Consider the following 24,930-nt stretch of genomic DNA (forward strand, 5'->3'; position numbering starts at 1 on the left):
GCTTTCCACCCCCGGGCCCTCGATACCTGCTACCTGTTTCCTTGGGCTGCATTGGTGGAAGAAGCTGTTTGCAGAGCCTTGTCACTATGGGAACTGGAAGAACTCCTCCGCTAAGCATCATGGGACTTGTAGGACGAAAAGGGCAAAGAAGCTGAAGTTGTGTGTATCTCTATGCCACAGCCTGCAGAGCCACCGGGTGTCCTCTTTTTTAGCCCCGTGTCCTGGAAAAGAACTGAAATGTCCTCCTTTTCCCTACGAGCAGGCAGCGTATAGCCTTCTTGTAATTAATAAATTATATAATATACTTTAGATTTTAAAATTTATTTATATTTATCTTTATAAATTTATTTACTTTATACATTTAAAGTAATATAGCATTTAAATTAACCACATGAAATCAACATATGAGTGTTTGTAGCTTCTATGTTGTCATGTCCTACATTTTTCTTGGGTGTCCTACATTTTGGGGTGCCCTGTCCTCATTTTGCAGTTATGACATCTGGTCACACTGTGTCCCATGCCTGCTCCCTCTCCTTCATGGGTGTAGTTAATGCACTTGTATTTGTCCTGGTCCTGCGCTCTAAAGAAGAAATTATTTTTGTCTCTTCTAACTCTCCCACCACTCAATTTTAGTGACTGTCTCCTGGTTCTGGTATTGTGAGAGAGGGAAAAGAAAACATTGCAACAGTTCACCATGTAGGCCCACCAGCAGGAAGGCCTCCGCCTTCCCACCAGCACCAGCGCAGGGAGTAGCATGCACCAGAGCAGGTAAGTTCCTGCTGAGCAGCACAGGGGCGGGGGAAGGGCGGGACAGGGGTGGGGATGGGGCGAGTGGAAGGATCGGGCCTGGGATGGCAGCAGGACTGGTGGCACCAGCGTGCACTGTATCCTATCCACTTTCCCTGGCCTGATCCGCAAACATGGATCAACTCAGACTTGCAACAGTGTTTTCACTGTTGTGGGTCTGAGCAGACCCACTGTGCTAGCTGGGGCTCTCCTTGAGACAAGGGGACAAACATCCTGTTAGCTCAAGAAGATCTCCAGTCTTCAAAATTCCTCCACAGGATGCAGTGCAAGTCACGCTGGTGCCACTGCATTGGCACAGGAGAATTTGCATTGGATTGGGCTGAACCTTCTTACTGTCTGTGGTTCTGAAGAGCATCTGAAAAGCACTAATGTGTGAACCATACTTGCTTAGACCCTATCTTCTGAGTCAATTTATTTGCAGTCATGATGGTGGTCACAACCTCATGATTTAACATTCCCAAGCTATTGTGTATTTCTGATTGAAAAATCTGAAACAGGTGTTATAAAATCTTCCAGCAATATTTAGGGGGCAATAAACTAACTAGATTCCAAGGAAGTTACAAGGTAGACATAGAGGACTGGGAAAGGCCTCCTTACAGTGAAGAAACTTGCAAGAGCAGGGAGACCTTATTTCTCTGATGATCTCCTCTCCTTACCTTCCTGTCCCAAATCAGGGCTCCAAAATTGCCAAGCAGTTGAAAGGAAGAAGACCAACTTGCTATTCCTCTTCCTATCTGCTTGGTGTCATTAAAGCTTCTGTGCAGCTTTGAGGTTTGGGTAATGCCCTACCAGACAAATCCAAGTCTGCTTGGTGCAGACTGGGAATGCAGCAGCATCATATTTGGCAGCTTTCTTTTCCTTCACTAACAGGCCCAATAATACCGTGGTTGGTGCTTTCATTATTACAATAATTATTGAAAAGAATATGCACATACCACTTTTAACAAAGTTATTTGCAAAGCAGTCTGCATAGCAAAATACATCAATAAATGGTTCCCTGCCCTCAAAAAGCTTACAGTCTAAAAGAAGATGCAGAATAGACACCAGTAACAGCCACTAGAAAAGACAATGTGCAGTGCTGAAAGTTGCTCTTCCTCAGCTAAATATAAGAGGATACCACTTTAAAAAGTGCCTCTTTGCCGTTAGTAAATGCTGCCATTCTTTGCTTTCTGACAGTTTCATGATCTGATCAAATTAATACAATTATTTCTTGTGCATAATGTATGGAGAAATGTCACTGATTTTTGTTTTAGGATAGGATAATCTGCATTGTTGGCTAGAACAGTAGATTTGAAACTATTTTTTTACTGTGAAATTCTAAATTAAACTGTCACCACCTCAAAATTTACCTTCTCTGCTCCCCTGTCCCCCAAATCTGCCATGATACCATGTAGAAGTCTTAAAAAACATCAAAAAGACATTCTCAGTTTTTCCTCTTTGGCAGAAGAGGAAAGCCTGACATTTTGGATCTGATATACAACAAGCTGCTTTTAAATCCAGGAAGTTTGGAACTGGAGCATAGATCTGGGGATTCTGTAGTCATGATAGTTGTTTAATGACGGAGGGAGGGAGGGAGGAAGGGAGGGTGTGTGTGTGTGTGTGTGTGAAGGAAAAATAAAACTTTTGTCCAATTTTCTATGCAGATCTTTCAGTCTGAAGGGCCTTATTTTGACAAGAGGCTACACAGTTCTTTGAATGAGAAGCTGATTGAGAAAAAAAGCTGTTAAACATAGCTCTGTATTGTGCACCCCTCTCTCCTCTCCCTGTGGCCCCTTCGCTGCTGTCCTTCACTATCTCTTGCACTGCCTGATTGGTGTACTGCCGTCCCTTGCCTTTTAAGGGCTGTCACCCGGTCAATCTAAAGTGATGAGCCTGGGGGGAAGGTGTAAGTCCCTCTGCAATGGATACTCTTACAAGCCAATCGTCTCTGGGTCTGTCTGTTCCCAAAATACCCAAGAGCCAATGAACACGGGCAGTAGGGAAGGACAGCAAACCAGCTGAACTGATGTGAAGTGGATATTCATTTGGGAATATTCTCTGCTCAGGGAGCTGCTGCATGCCCAGGTCATTCTTGCAGTTCTTGTGAGTAGGTTGACACAACAGGCGTGCTGGTTCTGCTAGTTCCCTTTGCTTGACGTCAAAATGGTGATCAAAGTGTTTGTAGCAACGTCCTCGGGGTCTACAGCGGTAGGTATTTTCATGTGATTTATGTTTTCACGCGTATCAGCTTCCAGAAGCTTTGGGAAGTAGTTGTTGACTGAGAAAGGGGCGTGGTACAGTGACTCACAATGATCCCAAAGTGTGGTGAACAAATGACATGTCCTCGATATCTAATTTTTACAGATTCCTGAAAGGAAGCTATATTTATTTCTCTGTGCAATTGAGGATAATTCTTCATGCATCTGAAGAAGTGGAATCCAGTCCCCAAAAGCTGGTGCCACATCAGATTTGTTACTCTTTAAGGTGTCACAAGACACTTTTTTAATTTTATAGGTGATTCAGCATGCAGATAAATTCAGTGTCAGCAATGTAATTTTTATTTGTGCACATGCAAATAAAAATGCACATATCTATATCTGAAATAGTCCTTATTTTCAAACGTTTTGCAAATGCTACCGATATTTTAAGACATGTAATTGTTGTTGGAGGAATAAAAAATTTGAGTGCATTAGAAAAATACGGCCCTAAACTTTTTTCTTTTAAGAAGTAGTTGAAGTTAGTAATTGCCATATAAGGGATACTGCTTTCAAGAAAAAAGAAACCCACAAAAATTGAGCATATTTTATCTAGGTTATTTTTAATCTTTGCAGATTTAATGTTGCACTTTTCTAGTGAATTTTGAATGTATTTGCTGTGAGTGATCAAAACCATTATGTCGACTGAAGGGAGCAAAGGGCATGTAAAGAGAAGATTGGAAGGTGGGAACTGGGAAAGAACTGTTTCCTTTTATATCCCATTCCCACATGAGCTCAAATTGCAGGACTGCCTTAGCAATCAGTCACAGTGACACTTCTAAACAAACTGGCTGCTGCTTGCACATAACTGTGAGACTACATCGCTAACTGGCTGACACTAACACAACCTCAAGAAGCTTCCAGAGCAGAAGGACTGAAAAGGGCTACAAGGAAATGCTTGGCAGGTCATTGTCTTTAGCACCTGTGCAGTGGAGCACCTGCTTGGCCCCATATGTATGAAAAGATGGTGTCGGAGAACAGAATTTGTATTTGATTGTGCGTTGTGCATGATGCAATTTCCTCATTGCCAGTGGTATAACACTGTTTCATGTTCCATGGCAGTTGTTACAAGCACTGCTTATAAGGCCATGTGTGCAGGCATTTAGCAGCTGTGAATACCACTGGTGGTAAATAAATACTGTTACAATTATTGCCAGAAAAAGACATGACTGAAGCCAAAAAAAACTTGCTTGTTTAGCATAGTACCCTAGTTTGAGTTGAGGTGGAATAAGATTTGGGAATGGTATGTTTATCTGTTATCTTTGTTGTTACACTGCAACACAAAATTTGTGTGCACACATGTACACACACATGCAAAAACATACATACAAACAATTATAACTATAGCACTGAAAAAGTGTCCAACCAGACTGTTAAGCATTTTACATAAATATTTTAAAAATACATCTATCCAATATGTTTATATGTGGTGCCACAGATCACTGGCTGAACTGAGAAAGCTCAAGATGATTGACACCCTTATTCTTACATCTTACTTGGAGGAAAACCCCATTGAAATCAACAGGGTTTATTAAAAAAATATGTTTAAAGTTGACTTAAATCCTAGTTGTTTAGTTTAGCTGAAGTATGAGTAATGTTACTATTCGTTTCTGCAGTAAGAGGAGATGTAAAATCCTTTTCATCACCAATCTGGTTTTCCTTAATGAATGAATGTGAAGATGATTGAAGTCCTTTCTGGGGCTATAATTTCTGTCATCTACAGGTTTTAGATATGTGTTTAGGTGACAGGCCTCTTTGGTATTAGCATAAGGACTAGTGGCTTATAATGAATAATGCCTTGAAAGAGATCTATTTCCATGCCGAACTTCAGAGCTGCAAAATACATAGTAAACAGTGAACAGGACACTAAGAGCCCAGTTCTATCCTCCAACCCCCCTCACTCTTGCAGCTGTGCCAAAAATGGGCAGGTTGTATCCAGCAAGGGGGGGAATGGATCAGGAGTCTTCAGAGGCAAAAAGGGATTTAAATTCCCTTACACCTCTGTAAGCCTCCTCACCTGCAATGGTTCTCTTCAGACCTGCACTAGTGATTTTGATAGCACTAGTCTGAAGACAGAAAGGAGGTGGGAGGCTGCAGGAAAGATAGGATAGATAGCCATTGCCACTGGCCATAAGATTACAATCCTATGCTCACTTACCTAGGAGTAAGCTCTATTGAAGACAGTGGGACTTACTTCTGAGTAAACATGCCCAGGAATGCATTAATGGATGCATTGCAGAATCACAACCATAATCCCACAGCTTGCAGTTTCAGCAGCTGTCTCCTCTGTTGAGAAGGTACAAGAAATGTGATATACAGTAGAACCTCCAAAGTTGACCACCTCTCTGTAATGACCACCTCCTTAAGTTGACCTAATTTTTACAGTATGGACAGACACTGCATATAACTATGGGAGACCAACCTCTCTATATTGACCACCTCCGTAAGTTGTGTCTTGACCACTTCGACCACTGCACAGACCAATGCACAGAGTATTAATTTACCCTCCGTAAGTTGCCCACTGAACACAATACTGTCGGCCTGTGTTTTGTCTGGTTTGTCCCATCTTGGAAAAGCAAGAAGCCATGTGACAATCCCTCCCCTACGCCTGCTAGTGCATGTGCGAAAGGGTTTTGTCAGGTTTTTGGCATCCCAGGCTTGAGATTGTTATTAGCCAGGATGTGGCAGGAGGCCCTGATATCTGGGCCTGGTGTGAAGCAATCAGCAAAGCAGCACAGCTGATGCAATCAACTGCACCTGCTGCAGGTGGGAGTCATGTGACTTAGGGAGAGATTAGTGCTGAGTCAAGTAGGCTATGGAGGAATGGTGCAATGCACCACTGGACAGCCAATCAGAGTGGGTCACAAGACTGACTTGTGACTATGAGGTCGCCCTACTCTGATTGGCTGGCCCCAATATATATGGGGCATGCACAGACTCCTGGTGTGGGTTGTTGTGGTTTCTGCATGCTGTGGGTTTGTGTACTGATTTGGATTGCCCTCTCGTGACTGACCTGCTGTATCCCTGACTTCTGGGCCATATGACTGACTACTCTTCTGCCTGCTCCTTTTACCAATACATGCTTCTGCAACAAACAAGACTGTGTCTGCTTCCTTGGCTCTGTTTGGGATTGCCTGCTTCTTTTGCTATCTCCCTACGCTCCTGTGCCACTCTGCTATTGGGACAGCAAGGGCTATCCTCCCCTGCTGACCTGACATGTTTTTATAGGTGGGCACACTGCACATAGCCGACAGACCTGCGCCGGCTGCCAATTGTACCTGGATATGTACCAAGCTGTGAGGGACATGAGGTTGCTTGTGCATAGATCCTTCTGGAGCACTTCACAATCCCTTCTGGTCTTCACCACTTAGAAAAGTTTAGTGTCATCCACAAATTTGTCCTGTTGGCATCCTTCAGTCTCGGAAGACTATGGTATCGCTCTCTGAATGGTGGTTCTGGAACAGAGTGTCCTCTCCAGTGCGCGAAGCCTGGGTAAAGTAGGTATGGAGGATAGACTGTTACCCATGCAGCAAATCCTCCCTCTTCACGTCGCTGAAATGGTCCAATGGAAAGGCAGAAGCCAATACGGTTGGTTCCAGCGGCGTCGCAGGAGTTGCCAGAGTGTAACTGTATACAGCCGCTGTTCTTGTCCACCTCCCTGCTTATCCCTGTTTCTAGGTCACTTATGAAGATGTTGAAAAGCACCAGTCCCAGGACAGATGGGGACAGCTTTTAGTGAGGGACCGCATCAAACACCTTCTGGCATTTAGTGAATCTGAGGAGACCCAGCGGAGGCCAGGCAGTCTAAGTAGAAAAGTGTTTTGTTTTTTAAGCTGCTGGGGCTATGTAACATGCTACATGCTATGGTCTGGCAAGGGATAGCATTGGTCTGCCTGTCTGTTATGAAACCAAGTTTTTTTTTTAACTTACAATTTTTTTTAAGCTTATGAATTTTCAGGGGTTTTTTAAAACACTGATTGTGGGCTGTTTATTCTCTGCCTCTTGATATAGATATAGATATAAATAGTAAGCAGCACAAGAGGATCAATTCTCATTGATATTTGCAATAAAACTTTTAAAAAACCCAATCTAAATAATAACTTGGCCTTGCATTTGTTGTCCTGGGAGCTAAACATAATAATATTTAAATACCTTTTTCCCATATGTTGACCACCTCCCTATGTTGACCAATTTCCTCCAGTCCCTTGGGCGGTCAACTTAAAGAGGTTCTACTGTATACCAATTCACAGCTTACCAGTGCTCAGTATGCAGATGTTTTATATTTGCATAACTGTAACATTTCTTTTCATACACTCACAGCCCAATCCTGAGCTGCCTGGGGCGCGGGGCTGCAGTGCTGCCAAAAATGGCTGCCACCACATCCTGCGCGCGCCCGGCAGCCCCGGGTAGTTCCTTGGGAGAAGGGGATTTTTGTCCCCTTCCCCCGGGTAAAGCGAGTTGCCCCACAATGGGGCTACTTGATTCTCTGCCAACCCGAAGGTTGGTGGAGAATCAAGAGCCTCCATGTCGGATGGTGAACTTCACTCCACCAGTTCCACCCCCTCCCTCCCCGCTCCCTCCCCTGGCACGCCTCCTCCTCACCCTCTCCCCACCTCCCCGGAACGCCTCCTTCCTGCCCTCTGCCTGCCTTTCCCCTCCCCAGAACACCTCCTCCCCCCCTCACCCCATGCCCCATTTACCTCTCCACTGCTCAGCAGTCCGCACTTGTTTGTGACAAGTAAGCCAGTGCAAACTGTTTAGGATTGGGCAATCAGACGCTAATGTTCTGAGTTGTCTTTGATTACATGGTGTAACCCAGATTCAGAGGCTTAAGCTAGAAATATTGGTGAACAGAGATGTATGGTGAGATCATAGCAACTAGATGTGAAAGAGTTATTGTCATGGGTCTGACCTTTGATCCAAAGAGGCAGAAAAGATGGCAAAGAACATTTTCTGGGAACAGCTTGCCCAAGTGCACAATGCTCATGTGCTCATTTGTGAAGGTTCCCCATTATTCTTTGTTGTTGTCCATCTTCAGAGAGTCATGCCTTAACTGACACTATTCTTTTATCCCACTAATTGAAAATTTCACAGTACTCTGCAGTGCAATCTGCAATCCAGGCCAGATCTAATGAGAGTGGGGGTGATCAGGGTGAGGGGAAAGGAGACCGTTCATGCTAAAATGATAGCATTTTGCCTTGATAGCAGATTCTCATACACAGCCGCAGGCTGCTCCACATGCAAATGTCAGCACATCTGCCAAACAGATGGTTGGCATAAAGTAGGGGGAAGGTCCTGTTGTGGCAAGTTGCTTACTTTTAGAAAGGGGGAAAAACATGTGGAAAACATTTTAGAAATATTGCTTTAAGCATAGCTGTGTTTCTACTTGAATCTGTTGGGGCACAGTTTCTCTGTAGAAAGCCTTCCTACCAGACAACAGATTTTGTTGTCTGTTCCGTCGGAATGTTTTGCTGAGAGGATTTTGCTGACAGATTTTGGCAAGTACCACCACAATCTTGTTGAACATATATTTTCTGCACCAAAGATAAGGCAGACTTTATATGTTCTCTGCAATGTTTAATAATAAATAGAAGGTTTACAAAAAAACATGGCAATTGAAAAAATTATCCATCCCATTATTAGTTCCTAGTTTCTGTTGCTTAGAGGTTTAGGGTGCAAACCTAACTTGTGCTGGAACAGGTAGGCCGAGTTGCCTGCCTTACCGAGTTGCCACACTTACCTTATAAGTGTAAGCCACACATACCACATAAAGTAAATGTGGGCTGGAACACAATTTGGATTGAGGGGATTTTTGTCCCCTTACCCCATGTCATGCACCAGCCACCCCTATGTATCTACCCCCTGCAATTTTGCAGGTGCAAATCCAGAGGCCCTTGTAATCCTAGACACCCTTGTTACGGGGTACAAGCCATGATGTGTATGCGCAACCTCCTGATTTTAGAAATGGGTTATGTCAGAATGCCAGATGCAAGGGAGGGCACCAGGATGAGGTCTCTTGTTATCTGGTGTGCTCCCTGGGGCATTCTTGGGCCGCTGTGAGATACAGGAAGCTGGACTAGATGGGCCTATGGCCTGATCCAGTGGGGCTGTTCTTATGTTCTTATGTAATGCTGGTAGGGCCTGTAATGCTGTTGCAGCCAGTCCCATCCTCCTCTTGAGCCCAATCTGCTTCCTGACCCACCTTCCCTGGCCCAAGGGACTCTGTATGATATTACGTTTCATGGACTGAATATGTGATCCTTATAGGAATACTTCCATTATCATTTATGCAGATAAAGTTGTACTAATGTTAGTACCAGTAGTTCCATAAATGATTGCAGTTCCGCAGGTAGTGTGTTTGGGAGAAACCTTCCTTGTCTTCTGATTATATTAAAATCATTACTTTCCACCAGTTTTCTTCTAGTAGGAACAGATGCTTTGTTTAACTCATTTTTGCCCATCCCGCGGGTGTACACATTTAATCCCTGTTGTGTATATGCAACGTTGGGCAGAAATGGCTTAAAAGCTTTGTGGAAGTCCTGCTCACAACTTTCCAATCCATACTTGGATACATTCAGGAAAGGTTGAAGAAAGGCAGGAAAAGTATTGTTCCTGATTTTCAGTTGTGGCCTGCTGGATTCCATAAAAGATTGTTTGCCCACAGTATGGTTCTGTGAGGGGTATTAATTTATTTGTGCCCCATCTTTCTTCTAGTATTTTAGCAAGTATTTCCAAGCAAAAAAGCAGGAAGCTTTACAAAAATCTTATAAAGTCAATTAGGCTGAGCATTGGGTTCAAGGTCACTCAGAAATCTGTGAGCAGAAAGGTGAACTTCACATCAAAACATGAAAGTTTGACAGTTGTTCACGTCAAAACATAATGCTATCACCATTAAGTCAGGCTAGGGCTTTCCCTCCTCTGTATTCAGTAGCATAACTAGAGGGGTGGTAAAAGAGTAAGTACTGCAGGTGCTGCAATGTACTATGTAAGCAGCCTCTCCAACTCACCATTGGAGCTATCCTGAGCAGTGATGGCAACGCACAGGCACTCGCCCAACTAAACTGCATCTCCTGCCTGGAATGGCTCTGACAGCAAGTGTGAAGTGTGGCTTACACTGCATGTAATAGCACCTGCAGTACTTACCATTCCCCCCTCTAGCTACACTACTGCCTGTATTGTCAGGTTCTATAACTTGAAACAGAATGATGTTGAGGAGATGCTTCTGAAAAAGAAAAGGGGGATGAGTTGGTTGATAGGGTTTGATCATATGAAAGGTCTCTCATATGTGAGTGCAGGGTGGAATTTTCTCCTAGCTAATATAGACTATATACTCTGGTTTTGACATCCTCTCCATCTGCGCATCTCCATTCTGATATACAGAAACCTTTCTGCTTATGCATTGCACCTACTCTGCTTATGGCTCACTATAATCAGAACTGCAAAGGTTCTGATGATCAGTGGTGGCTCATCGCTGGTGACTGGTGATAGATATTGGGGTCTTTCCAGATTTGAAATTTTATAACTCAGGCTTGGTCTAGGCAAGCAGTGCACTATTCTCAGAGCATGATCTGAGGGTGCATGACCCAACCACCTTACTGAAGCTAAACAGGTTTCAGTCTGGTCTGCATCTGGATGAGAGACCACCAAGGAATCTTATGTATGCAGATGTGAGTTCCATGATGGAAGAAAGACAGAATATAAACATAACCAACAGAATGGTGGTTGAATGCATTGCACCACAGATGGAAATTATATTTCTTGATGTTCCCCCACATAAAGATCAACAAGCCTAGCACAACCAGGAATAAGCCAGGAGTAATAAACCAGGAATAAACCAGTTCTAACCAGGAGTTAGAACTTTGATCTCTGCTGTGCTAATGTTCAACTTGCAGGGAAGTATTTTAAGTTTGTTTGTGCATGTCAGTGAGCATTCAGAAGTAGCACCTCCACCTGCAGCCCAAAGTAATACAGTCCACTCTGGAGGGTGTCTTGTTTACTGCCACATTTACACAATAATACCTAGGCTAGAGCCATCCTGCTGAACATTACTGCAAGCAGAGAATAACCTAAGACCCATTCTATTTTTCTTATAGCGAAATCTACAGTTGAGTTAAACTGCTGGGATTTCAGCCAATTTATTCTCATTTGTGCCCGGAGAGTATGCTGGCATAAAACCAAGTCTTTCTGCTTAAATGGCTGGCAAATTGTGTTGTTCAGAATGTTGATTATCACACAGTTCACAGTTTGGGAAAGGGGGTGTTTTCTGTTTTTCTTCTTCTTTTTTAATGGGCAGAGGATGGCATTTCAGTTGAATGCTCCTCCTGATACAAGGCCATTTTGTAACCTTTCTTATATCACTTTATAATCCCTTGTTAAATCTGATCTTTTAAATGGCCTTTAGATGCTTGTCAGCCTTCTAAGAATATTTTTCTAATGACAAACAAACATGAATTAATGCACCTAGAAACCATGTTGGTGGAACCTCCCCCCGCTGCTGATTTTGCAGAGTGTATACCATGACATATAAAATACAAATTGTGAGAATTTTGAGTAATTACCCTGAAAAAGAGAAAGAACCCAGGTTAAATGATAAACATGGAAAAATTACACATATTACAGAGCAGCTACATCTATTCAAATATTATATTTCTTTCTTCAGGTACCAGTACCCAGTGCTTTTTAAAAAAGCAATACTTCCCCTGTTCTGATGGCAACTGAAAACATTTCTGATGCATTAAGTGTTTGGGACTCAAGTTTATGTTGCTCTGTTCCATCTCCACTTAGTTACACTATTTTAGTTTGGTGGTTTTTTGTTGCTGCATACCATTCGTGTATTCTTTTATTTTGTTTCTATGTAATGATTCTATTTTTACTGTATTTTATTATATTTTTTTAATATGCTATGAGCCACCTGAAGTGTTTCTCTTGTGGGTAGGGAAAGGAAAGATACAAACATTTTAAAGAAATAAACAAAATGGCTTCTTGCTTTGTTCAGGGCAGGAGTGGAGAGAATTTTTGTCTGGAATATACTGTACAAGCTTGGCGAATTGCCTGATAAACATGCTTGCAATGCATAATTCTTACAAGCAAATGTAGTAGTTAGTCAAAACCAGTGGTTCCCAATCTTTGGGAGCCCGGGGACCTCTGAGCAAACTTTGGAATTGTCGTGGACCACATGCAACCCGCCCACCCCCACCACACAAGAAATGCAACTCAATTTGGTAGTCCATGAGGGAGCGCTTAGTGAGATGCTGAAAATGCCAGCTGCAGGGGGACCATTCTCTGCCCTCTCTGGTGGGCCATGGGGAAGCATCTCGCTGAGCAAGCGCTCCCCCACAGATTATCAGAGAGGGTGGAGAATGGTCCCTCCTGCAGCTAGAACTTCAGCAAGTTCTCTCCCAGGGACCATCAGAAAGGGTGGAGAACCGACTACCCACAGCCACAGCCAACACTTCAGTGATCCGTGTGGGAGCACTTGCTTGGTGAGACACTGAAAGTGATCAATGGTGATAATTTCTTTTTTTCTGAGACTTCGTGGACCACTTTTCAGGGTCTCACAGACCACCTGTAGTGCGCGGAGCACATGTTGGGAACCACTGGTCACAATAAACCTTTGAGAGAAAAAATAAATGAGTGGGAGTGGAAACACAAAACTGATTCTTCGACTCCAGTTCTTGATATTACAGTATGCATAATTCCAGCAATACTTGTAAGATGCCTGGTGAATCTTAGCTATCCTATCCCAATCCTATAAATTACTCAGAAGTAAGTCCTATTATAGTTAGTGGGGTGTGCTCCCAGGTAAATGTAGATAGGATTGCAGCTGGACAGTCCAATCCTAAGCAATGCTGGTGCAGTGGGGCTGCACAACCTCCGCTACATCCAGTGCAACTTTGGAGTTCTCCTTGGGGTATACAGATATTTTTCCCATCATGCTGAATAATGCCCAGCCTGTTCAAGTCCAAGCAGCCCCATGTGTGGCTGGCAAGCCCGGGATGGGGGTTACAATATGGCAGAGTAGGACTCTGCCAATTCTGGCCCCTCCTGGGCCTGATCCACCCTATTCTGCCCCAGAATGCCCTCCCTCTGCCCTCTCCCAGCCGCTGCACCTATTGGCGCTTCACTTACCTTCTCCGGTGGCCAGTGCTTGGATGCAGCATTGGTGTGGCTGCACAGATCTCTCCGCCTGCACTGCTTATTCTCTGGGTGCATAAATGTGCTTTACAGCACATTTACGAGAACCTCTGCTGGCTCAGGGACCACTGCGCCAGCAGACAAGCAGAATAGGATTGAACTCTGAACATCTTTTACAGCAGAAAAAAATGGTACCATAAATTAGCAATTTTCAACCAGTGTGCCGCAGCACATTGGTCTGCCACAGATGGTCAGCAGGTGTGCAGCAGGAGTTTGGGGGAGGGTCATTTCTTAGACGGGCCTCCGGGGGAACTGAACCCCCCTCCTGGCAGCATGGTGTGCTTTGTCAATTGTCAAAAAAACAGATGGTGTGGCTTGACAATTTTAGGCCCTGGTCAGTGTGCCATCAGATGAAAAAGGTTGAAAATCACTGCCATAGATGGATGCTAAAATAACCTAGTAAGCTCTGCTGCAGCACAATCTCCACTCAAATAAATGGAAATACCACTGAATACGATCCATAAGCACCAACTATAATACTGGATGGTCCATTTTTTAAGTGGAAAAAAAAAATGAGACTCTGAAAATGTGAATTATCAAAATACTTATTCAGCATAAAAACCACTGTATTTCTGTTAAAAACAACTAAAACACACTTGCTATGCTTTTTTGGTATATAGCAGGGGTGCTCAAACTTTCAACTTTAGGGATGTTGGACCTTTAACAAGTGTATAGAAGAGAGAATTTCAGCAGGTGCAACTTGTCATCCCACAGATGACAAGCTGCACCTGCTGAAATTCTCTCTTCTATACACTTGTTAAAGGTCCAGCATCCCTAAAGTTGAAAGTTTGAGCACCCCTGGTATATAGCATGAACCTTGACATTTCTGTTATACCATCCACAGTATATAATGAATGAAGCACTTTACAAAGGCAGAAGTGAAGGACACATTTTAAAAAAAAATCTTTCCTCTGCTTGAGCCTGTGACTGAATTCTTAGTTGGGGAGGAAATGAATGGTTGTTAGTTGACTGAAGAATCAAAGAAAAGTATTATCTGAGAATGTTAGTGGTGAAAACGCATTGAAGAAGCACTTTAGATCTGCCAAGTTCAACTTGCCCTGAACCTTTAAGGAAGAAGAGTAGAGAGGAAATCATTATTCAGAGACTTTTATAACTTCCTCTACCTTCCATCCCATTTATTATTCTTTCAGACAATCACTGGGGTACCTGGAGGGGGGCAAATGCCCTGAGCGCTGACCCTCCAGGGGCGCCTCAGAGCCTTGCCCTGCCCCCCCTGGAGGAGTGCCTAGAAGCGCTGTGGAGAGGCAGCTTGCTGTCTCTCCATCAGTGCCTGGGTGCCGACTGAGCCGCCCCTCCCCTCCTCCTTTATAGGAGGAAAAGAGACAGGGGCCCTAGAGAGGCACTGATGCTCTAGGGTGCCCATCTCATCTCCTATAAAGGAAGGGGGGTGGTCCAGTCGGCACCAAGACGCTGCCTGGGAGGCCACTGGAAGCAGCCCCAGACTGCTGCCATGGAGACCCCCATGGCACGGAAGGCTCCATGGGGGCCTCAGCTGCCTCCTCCGTTCCCCCTTGTTTTCAAAGGGGGAGCGGAGGAGGCAGCTGTGCAGAAGTAATTGTGGTGACGATGATGGAACCGCAATTACTTCTGGGTCAGGTGCATGGGGGGCGGAGAAGGGGGGCAAAACAGGGTGTGGGGGACAGAATCCTGGGGGTTGCCCCGGACATGGGGACCCCCAGGAACGCCACTGCAGACAATCTTCTAATGAAGGAAGCCCTGGATGACAAGATGGAAACTGGGATAGTTGTACGGGCTTCCAGGAAAGTCTTGTCAATGGGAATAATATCTAAGACTCACTATGGGTCTCACTCCACCAACTAATCTATTCAGTTTTCCCACAGTGCATCATGCATCTACACCTGGTTTTCCCATCAATTTAGGGTCTGCCTGTGTGACTGCCTCAGTTCAAGGCATCTATGATTTTCAACTATGTTTGTCCATGGAGGTGTGTCAAAACTGGTCTGGGCTCAGGGCCCAGTTCTGTCCAACTTCTCAGGACTGATTCAGCCATGTCAACAAGGCATGCACTACCTCCTGAGATGGGGGGCAGTCATGGAAGCCTTCTCAAGGTAAAGGAACATTTGTTCCCTAAATTCTGGGCTGCATTGTGGCTGCATTGGCGTTGACGAGTTAGATAGGTTCTTTAGTTCTGTTTTTGATGGTAGCAGCTCAAGACTAACTCACAATGAACTTGCAACAAGACTGACAGTCATTCCGGTCTGGCTGGAAACGGAGGCTGCCTGAGGAAACTGTGAGGGGGGAAAATGCAGTATTCACTTTCTGTTTTTGCCATCCTCAAATATGGCTCTCCAGACCACTTCTCTTAGTGCAAGGTCTGTCTTTTTTTGTCTCTCTTGGGTTTATATTTCCAATTTTAAACTGTAATTGTAATTTGAGTAAAGGATAAATCTACTCCTTAACATTAAAACGTGAAGTGACAGGGCCTGTGTTACCGTCCTCCTTTTTCAAACTAGATTAAGAAGAAACAGCAAGAAGTAGTGGGCTTTTTAGAGGCCAACAAGATTGACTTCAAAGAATTGGATATAGCCTGTGATGAAGACAACCGGAAATGGATGAGAGAGAATGTTCCAGGTGAAAAGAAGCCACAGAATGGAATCCCACTTCCTCCACAAATATTCAATGAGGAGCAGTATTGCGGGGTAAGAATCTGACATTTCTAAGGGACATATTTACCATTGTTAGAAAATGCACATATGCTTTGAAAATTTTGTTAAATGGGTTTTTGGTGCCATGTTGTTCATACAAATTTTAAGTCCCCTGTCCTAACTGACTTTTACAAAATGTTTCTGAAGAGCTAAAAAGAAAATATAGAATGAGGGTGTGTTACTGGGGCAGAGTGTGGCATAACTCACTTGCTTGAGCCATCTGGAGTTGTTTGCAGGCATTTTTGAATAGTATATCCCTTGTCTACATGTTTGCTTTTTGATAGAGGTGTGCTGTGTGGCCTAGATTTGGTGAATAAACTCATCAATGGCTGATTTAGGAGATGCTTTCTTTTGGCAGAGTGTTTAACTTGAAACTAGATTGAAAACTAAATCTAAAACTAAATTAGTTTTTTGGTCTTTTCCAGTTCTGTGTCTTTGTGGTTTGTGAAGGAGAGTGAACTTATGAACAGAAGGAGCATAGCTGGGGGGGCAAAGCGGCAAGGACTGCAGATGCTGCAATGCACTGTGTAAGCAGCCCCTCCCGCTCCAGAGCTATTCCGGCATTGATGGCAATGTGCAGGTGCTAGCCAACCCAAATGCATATTGCCGTCGCTGCCTGAATTAGCTCCGGCAAGTGGGAGAGGCTGCTTACATTTGTGGCACCTGCAGTACTTACTGTTTTACACCTCCTAGCTACACTACTGAGGAGCAGTGCTCAAAGTGGGCACACAGCCAAAAAACTAGTGATGTGTGCCTAGGGGTGCACTCAAGGTGTCATTGTAAGTCATTGTGGGTTGTTAAGAGTTATTTAATTTACTAATGGGATTTTTTTAAAGTGCAATGTGCTTGTCTACCCTCCCACTGTCTGTTTACCTATTGGACAGAACACTGGAAGGCAGGAGCAGGTTTAGTTCTTATTGTCCAGTTGGGTAGAATACTATTTGTAGTGCTATTTGGAACCGTTCCTTTCCTCCAGAACCTCCACAGCTATGTCCCTTGTTCTAAGAATATACCTGTTTCTCTGTTTCTGTATGTGTAGCAGTGTGCAGAATGTGTGCATGGATGATGATAAGGAAAACTGCAACTTTGGGGCCCAAAGCAGTTGTGAAAGGCCACACATCATTCCGTGCAGCCAGACCTCCTCTGAAGATGGCCTGGTGCTGTTATGTCGGCCCAGGGGGCAGGCAGAACAGGTGGGGAAGTGTGTATGTGTTGAGGCCAGGAGGATTACAGTATCAGCGGCAACATGCTACCGATATCCTATCCCTCTTCTCAGCCTTGATCTGCCTTACTGGGTTCACTTGGATTTGCACCAGCAAAATAGCTGAAGCAGGTCTGAGTAGACCCAGAAGGGCAGTGAGAAGCTTATCCCCAGGCAAGAGGAAAAGTATTTCCTTACCTGGAGAAGACCTCTGGAACCGCCCCCCTCCCCCCCAGCAAGATGCAGTGCTAGCGCTGGTGGCACTGCTGCATTGGCAGGGGTTGTTTAGATAGCACTGGGCTGTTGCTTTCTTCTAAATACTTCTTAATAGCAATTTCAAGCTCAGTTATGAGGTGCTGACATTGTATGCGTGTCTAGGCCCTGGGGCCAGTGCCTACCATATGTAATCCTGAGCATGTGGCTGGAGAGTCAGTCGGTAGGAACTTACTTTTTTGCCCCTCACCCACTTTCCACCCATGAATCCCACGTGCAGCCTCACTGTAACGTGGGAGTGGAATGGAGCAAGTGGAAATGCTTGCTGTGTCCTGGCATGTGCTGGGACATGGCATGTGCCAAGGTGCCAGTGCCATGTGTGCCCCCCCAGGCAATCAGCAAGTTGACCTGCAGAATGTGACTGATGCATAAGGTGTCTGGTGGTTGATGGCATGTGTGATTGCCCACCTGTGGTCAAGGTGACCATAGGTTTGTTGGTAATATGCCTTCCCTGGTCTCCTTGACCATGTATTCTGCTGTTGGCTTGGTCCTCTGCTGGTCTCCTCAGGAGTAGGCTATGTTGCATCCTGGGGTCTTGCTTCTAGGCAGGTGCATCCAGGATTGTTGCCCATGGGGCCTCCTCAGGATGGTGTGGCTTGAATGGCTGTGTCAGGCTTCCATGGGGGTGGGGGTGGGTGCCTGGGTTTGGGCTTCACCGGCATCGTTGTGGTCTGATGGATGGGTGTATGTTACCTGCTCCAGTGGGCAGTGGGAGAGCCAATGACTCATGTGGGAAAGTTTCAGCCTTTTCAGCAGTGTCCTTGGCAGTGCACTACTCAGTGCACTACCAGAGCGCCTTTTACGCATTTTACAGTTGAAGTGGAAGAGGTGCTTCAACCGTGGATGGCCCAGATAGAATTGAGCCGTAAGGGACTAGCCAACATCCAGCAACGTGTGTGCTAGGATGGTAAGTTTCACACGTCTCTTCAGTTGCTTCCCTCAGTTGTTTGAGTCTTGCAGATTTTCTACAGTGGGTATAATCAGAGCAGTGGCACAGCGGGTTAAACTATTGAGCCGATGAACCTGCTAACCACAAGGTTGGCAGTTAGAATCCCATGACAAGGTGAGCTCCTGTTTCTTGTCCTAGTTCCTGCCGACCTAGAAGTTCAAAAGCATGTAAAATGCCAGTAGATAAATAGGTACCACCCCGGTGGGAAGGTAACGGCATTTTGTGCACTTAGGTGTTTAATCATGTGATCACATGACCAAGGAATCTGTCTGTGGACAAACACCGACTTTTCTGCTTAGAAACGGAGATGAACACTGCCCCTAGAGTTGGACATGACTAGGCTTAACACCGGGGGGAACCTTTACCTTTAAAGTGTGTACATTTTTTGAGACACCCTCTCTCCATATATATACAGGAGAGATAGAGAGATGTTCCTGTTGTTTTGTTGCACTGGCAGCTGTTTTACAAGGCATACATGAGGGAAATCACCTGCAGTCCTCCCCTTTGAAATCTTAGGCCTTTGTACGTGCTTAATGCCAGTAATGTAATTACAATTTTATAGTGTTCTAGAACAGAGTTATCAAAAGAAATCCCCCAGTGGGTGTACGTGAGAAGCCTTTCAGCCTTGTAAGACATTGCTGCTGTTTTATAATCTCCATGTTGACTGTTCTTATGCTTCCATCAAAAGCTCTAAATGGAAATGCAAGTGTTCCCTGTGCCCATCATCTATTCTGAATACTGTTCCCACTGTGGCAAATGTATTTGTAATTTACTCTTTCATTAGACCCTTTCTCTTACTAACATGTACACCTGTGTTTATTTGAACATACAACGACCAATATTTCTGACAAAAAGAACAGTATGTGCTGCCCAACTCTACCTACTGAGTAAGCACAGTACCTATTTTCTTACTGGGGTACCAGTTGCTAGTGCGTGTCTAATGACAACTAATTGTGTAGCCTAGCCTCTGAATGCATTTGGAATGCCACATTTTGTAGTTGTGATAACAAATCTTACAATTTTATTTTTAGTCTGAACTATTTTTTTTTTTTTATGTTCTGAACCTCATAATCTTCGGGACCTAAATTTGATTAAAGTGTGAAAATGCATAGGGCATGATCCAGACCAATTTAAGTAGTTTTAGTTCTTACAGATTTCATTAGGAGAGCTTTAGGATGCAATCTAATGCACATTTTCTTGGGAGTATGCTCCATTGAACCCAATGGGACTGAAACCTGAGTAGAAATGCAAAGGATTGCTGTGTTAAGCACATGCTGCTACTTCAGTTGAAATCCATGGGAGTTAAAAGCGCTCAGCTGTGGCAAGATCAGGCCCATAGAATTTGTAATATGCAAATCAACAAGTTTTACTTTTTTGGCAATGGAGGAGTGAACCCCCACTGCACCCCCGCCACTGCCGCCTCCACCAGCCGCGCTGCCCCACCTACCCATCAGAGACATCCCTTGGGCAGGCAAAGCCCATGTGGTGCTTCACAGCACACTAAAAGCCTTCTAAGTAGTAATAATAATAATAATAATAATAATAATACAGGTATTTATATACCGCCTTTCTTGGTCTTTATTCAAGACTTTATTCAAGGCAGTTTACATAGGCAGGCTTATTAAATCCCCGTGGGGATTTTTACAATTTGAAAGAATGTTCTGTCTTACAAGAACCAAAACATTCAGGTGTTACTTTCTTGATCTGGTTTCACATTCTGGCCTCCATCTTCCCACGCTCAGAGCAGATTCTAAGGCTTTTAGTATGATGTTAAAAAACCTCAGAAGGCTTTCGGTACACTGTGGAGCATCGCATCAGACTCTGTTGTGCTTGGTAAGTATCCCCTTGGGGGGGTAGCGTGCTGAGGGGCGGGGCAGCATGTTGCAGACCTGAGCCCCTGGGTGCCAATGGGAACAGGTCTGTTAATTGGATCACCCCCTCCTTGGCATGGTGTTTTTAAAAAAAAAACAACAAAAAACACCTATTGGCTTTCCGTAGGTGTGCCAGTCTTGAAATGAAGGAAGCAATCTTCACATGTAAGTCCTAGGTGTGCATCATGGATTATCATTAGGAAGTTTTTTTCTTTTTCTTTTTTCAAAAACAGCTATAAACAAATACACATAACACATAACACAAAAAGCATAACACACTTCACTACACAAAAAACACAAAGGGTGCAGGAAATCATATATCACTAAAACTAATAAATCATTACATATCTTAATCAATTCCTCTTCTAAATTTACTTCTTAATATCATTTTTCATTCATCATACATGTATCATATCAAAGATAATATATATGTAATACAATCATCTAAATGCTCTATCATATATTTCTAAAACTTCTTCTTCACCCAAGCATAAAAGGGTTTTTTCCCTTGCTCAATTTGTGTCAGTTTTCGTTGTTAATCCAAAACTTCTAAAAGTCTGTCCTTTTCCATCACATTCATTATTTTCTCTATTAATTCATTTTCCATTAGTATTTTAGAATCCTTCCAATATCTAGCATATAAGATCCTCGCTACAGTTAAAATCATAATAACTAGGTATACGTTTTCTATATCTATAATATCTAAAATAATATAAAATTTGTTGCTCTAGTAAGTTTTTTATTATGCTTCCAGATCTGTTCCCATTGATCTATTGTGATATTATGGCCTATATTTTATGCCCATTTTATCATGCATTGTTTTACTGTTTCTTCTTACATCTCAAAGTCCAACAATCCATCTTATAATGCATATATTAATTTTGATCTCAATCTTTCTTTAACATAAATTGCAACACCTCTTTTTTTATCTGAAGCCACAAAAACTTCTCCTAATTTTTTATTCACCAACAATGCCCTATTCATTATTCATCACGTTTCTTTTTACTAGTCTTCCTCTCTTTTTGTCTTTTTCTTGTTGCTATTGGTGAGCGCCTCTTACTCTCTCCTCTAGACTCTTCCCTCTCTGATTCATCTGTTGCTTCTAAGTCATCTGATTTCTTTTCATTCAACTCCATTTCTGGTCTATATTCTTCTAATTCTTTTCTTCTCGATTTCTCTTCCTCCTTTTCTTCCTTTCTTATCTCGTCTTTCATCACTACACTCAAGAAGTTTTCTGCTTTCATTGTTGAATTTATATTATATCTCTGTGTCTGATATTGAAAAAACATACCTTCCAGAGAAAGCCATCTATATAGTATTTGCTTTTCTCTTAAAATTTTTTGTCAGGTTTTCATATTCTTTTCTCTTCTTCCTCACTCTCCATGGAACATGTCTCAAAATGTTGACTGTGTTATCATCCACTGTCCATTCCTTTTCCTGTGAGGCCTTCAGTAATTTATCTCTGTAAAAGATTCTGATGAATTTTAAATGGATTTCTCTTGGTAATTCGTGTTTTCTCAGATAGGAAGTGCTAACTCTTCTCACTGAATCCAATTCTTTAGATATCTCCTCCATCGGTGTATCAATCCATTCTGATATTAATCTAACAATCCATCACAATGTATCTTCTCCTTTCTCCTCTGGTATATTTTGTATCCTCACCACTCGAGCTGCACTATCCATCTGAATTTCCATTAACGTTGTCTCTGCATTGTGCTTCTATCTCTAGATATCTAGAGATATCTATCTCTAGATATATCTAGATTTTCTTCTATCTCCGATATTTTAACTTGATCTTTTCTTCTTTTGTCCCAATCTCTCAATCTTTTGTTTATTTTCTTCTGATGTAATTTTCACCTCCATCAGTTGTCTGGTAAGATCATCTAATCATTTAGTTAAAGCATCCACACTAGCTTGAGTTTGTACAGATTGGCTTGTTAGTTGCTGTACCATTGCCAACAGTTTTTCTCTGTTGTCCTGTACAATCTGTTTCCAGTCTTTCCCTCTTGGTTCCTCTTGTACTAATTTTCCAAGTCCCGTCTCCAACGCTGGCAAGCCTCGGACTTTCACTGTTTTGCCCAGCATCTTCGTTCTTCCTTCCTTCTACTCGCAATGTTCTTTAAGGCCACTAGATGTCCTCAGCATATTATCTTCCTTGCTTCAATTATAAACACAAATCCAGTTCTTGCAATGTCTTTTAATATCCACTAGACGTCACTGGTGCACTGTTGTTTTATTTATATTTCTCTTACCTTGTTTATACTTATAGCCTTGGCAATGCCATTCCTCCGTCCGCAGGAATGTCAAAACATCCAGCTGCTCCTTCAGGCACTCCCAAACGATAGTAACAAACCAAGGCAATAAATGCTCCAATACACAAACTTTTCAAGGACAGTTAATTTGTAATCCACTGAAATTCAAAGTTGTAAAGTTGTAATTATATTTTCATATATCCATAGCAAGCTTGGTAAATCTCCTCTATGATTTCTCCTCACACCAATAAACAGCTGGGGGGGGGAAACATTCCCCCCTCCTCCTCTTCTCATGTCAAGAAAACAAATCAGGCAATCAAATTATTCAGTCCATGCCAGGCATACACAAATGGAATAACACTTACTTAAGTCTTTCAACGTCTTTCCCTGCTGGGGCTTTCAGCTTGCTTTCAAAATGAATTCTTCACCATTGCTGCCAAGACGGCGGAATCTCCTGGGAAAGCCCCCCTGGCTGGGCTTTATCCCTCAGGAATCATGCCATCACATGGAGGAGTTTGTCTCTCCTGACAAACAATCCTCGGATCTCCTTAGATCCTCAGTTTTTGGGGAAAAACAGTGCCTTTCAGGAGCCTGAGAAAGGCAGGTCTGCTCAGCTGCTGGCTGGCCCCTCCCCCCCCAAGATTTTGTTTGTATGAACATGCAAGGGAAGTAATCCTGAACATAGTTAAACTGCAAGCTAAAACCCATTGACCAACAGGATGGAATCAGTCTAAGGGCTCAATCTTAACATGACATTAGGCTGGTGCAAGGGACTTGTGCCAACCTTCCCGTGCTGTTGCGGGCCCTGGGGAAGGTGAGTTTGCACTGGCCAAGCTCAGCCAGCTCAGAACTCTGGGGAGGGCGGGGAGGAGGCAGGGAGGAGGTGGGAGTGAGGTGTTCCAGGGTGGGGAGAGGGCGAACTGGGGGTGTTCCCAGGTTCGGGTGGGCAGGGGTGGGGCCAGGATCTGGCAGTTATGCTGGATCCTAACCCCATTCCCTGGCAGCTTGGACGAGCCCCAGGCCGCTCTGATTTGCGCTACCTCCGGAAGTGGTATAGTGGCTACCTCCGGAGGTTACAGTGGCTCTCCCCAGGGTAAGGGGAAGCAATTCCTCTTGCCCTGGGGTTAACCACTAAGTACCCAAACCTTGTGCTGGATATACAGCACAGGCCCACTGGCCTGCCCGTTCCAGCACAAGTTAGGATTGCACTGCACAAGTCCAATCCTATGCTTATCTACTCAGAAGTAAATTCCACTGTATTCACTGGGTCTTACTCTCAGGAAACTGTGCATGGAATTGCAGCCTAATACTGTGCAGGATTACATCATATATATTAAGTCTACTTTCCTTTTTCAGTGTGTAGAGAGAGGCTGTGGAGTCCAGTCCCTTCTGTACATGCTTCCTATGAACATCTTGTTTATATCTGAATATTTTTATTTTCTTTTTAGGATTTTGACTCCTTTTTCTGTGCAAAAGAAGAAAATATTATTTATTCATTCCTAGGCCTTGCTCCTCCACCAGGCTCAAAGGTATGATTTTATGTTCCTTGCTGGGACTTATTAATCTTAATTGCGTAATAGCTTAGATATGATTCAACATGTCAAATAATAAAGATTGCTATGCCAAAAAAAGAAAACCAAGCAAGCAAGCAAGCAAACAAACAAAGCAGCTCTCCTATTCTTGTATAGTTGTTGGCAGTCAGGCACAGACATGTCTGACATAGACAACAGTATCATTTGTAGGGGACGATTTTCAACTTGTATGGGGGAAGAACAAACCTCCCCCTCACAATATATCCTGATCCTAACCACAGTTGTCCCCTCTGAATGCTTGCTTTTAGTGAAAAAAGTTGAACTTCTGGTTGGTAGCATGCATTTGTGTGTGTGTCTGGTTGGAAGAAAACAAAAAATTTCTTATAGGCTATATGGAAAGTGGGAATTTTAGAAAAAGGGTATCCCATCAGGGTATGATGTGTCTCTTGGTAACTGCCTGAGAAGCAATCTGCCTTATTGTTAACTTGGTGTGCTAAGTTAGAGGGAGATTCCCCCTCCTTTTGATACAAATATGTAATTTGAAACATAGTGGCTATGCAGGACAGCTGGGGTGCTGAAAGGATGGAGTGACATCTTGTTGTCAAGTTCCCTTGTTATGGGCTAGTCATGCATGGCAATGAAATTCTGTGGTTCTTCCAAGTCATAATAAGCAATGAAATGAACTTGTGAAAGGAAAAAAATGAGGAAGTGTGAATAATAAGGTAAAATCACTGGCTTAAGTTTGACTCTATCTTGTAGGCTGCAGCTATTTTGCAGCAGCTGTAGGAACAAAGCTAAGTCATCACCTGATGCTACTGTCAGTAGCTCACTCCACCCAGTGGCATAGCTAGCGGGAGGCGGAGCCAGTACACCTTGGGTGCCACCTTCGGGGGGGGGGGAACACCACTAGTGACCAAAATCACTAAAATT

General features: G+C 43.5%; 1 protein-coding gene across 4 annotated transcripts in view; it reads left to right on the forward strand.

Annotated features, from left to right (window-relative positions):
- Window positions 1-2,706: 2,706 nt before the first annotated feature.
- The window catches only part of SH3BGR (SH3 domain binding glutamate rich protein), a 49,479-nt gene continuing 27,255 nt past the window's right edge, over window positions 2,707-24,930 (forward strand). For 2 of the 4 annotated variants that reach the window (XM_066618800.1, XM_066618799.1), the window contains exons 1-3: window positions 2,708-2,994; window positions 15,731-15,916; window positions 23,917-23,997. In XM_066618800.1, coding sequence (XP_066474897.1) covers window positions 2,950-2,994; window positions 15,731-15,916; window positions 23,917-23,997 — 312 coding nt within the window. In that variant the 5' untranslated portion in view covers window positions 2,708-2,949. Of the gene's footprint in view, window positions 2,995-15,730; window positions 15,917-23,916; window positions 23,998-24,930 lie in introns of all 4 variants that reach the window. The other 2 variants (XM_066618801.1, XM_066618798.1) reach the window with 2 other exon arrangements.

This window comes from Tiliqua scincoides, chromosome 3 (genome assembly GCF_035046505.1).
Source record: "Tiliqua scincoides isolate rTilSci1 chromosome 3, rTilSci1.hap2, whole genome shotgun sequence".
NCBI classification, from domain to species: Eukaryota; Metazoa; Chordata; class Lepidosauria; order Squamata; family Scincidae; genus Tiliqua; species Tiliqua scincoides.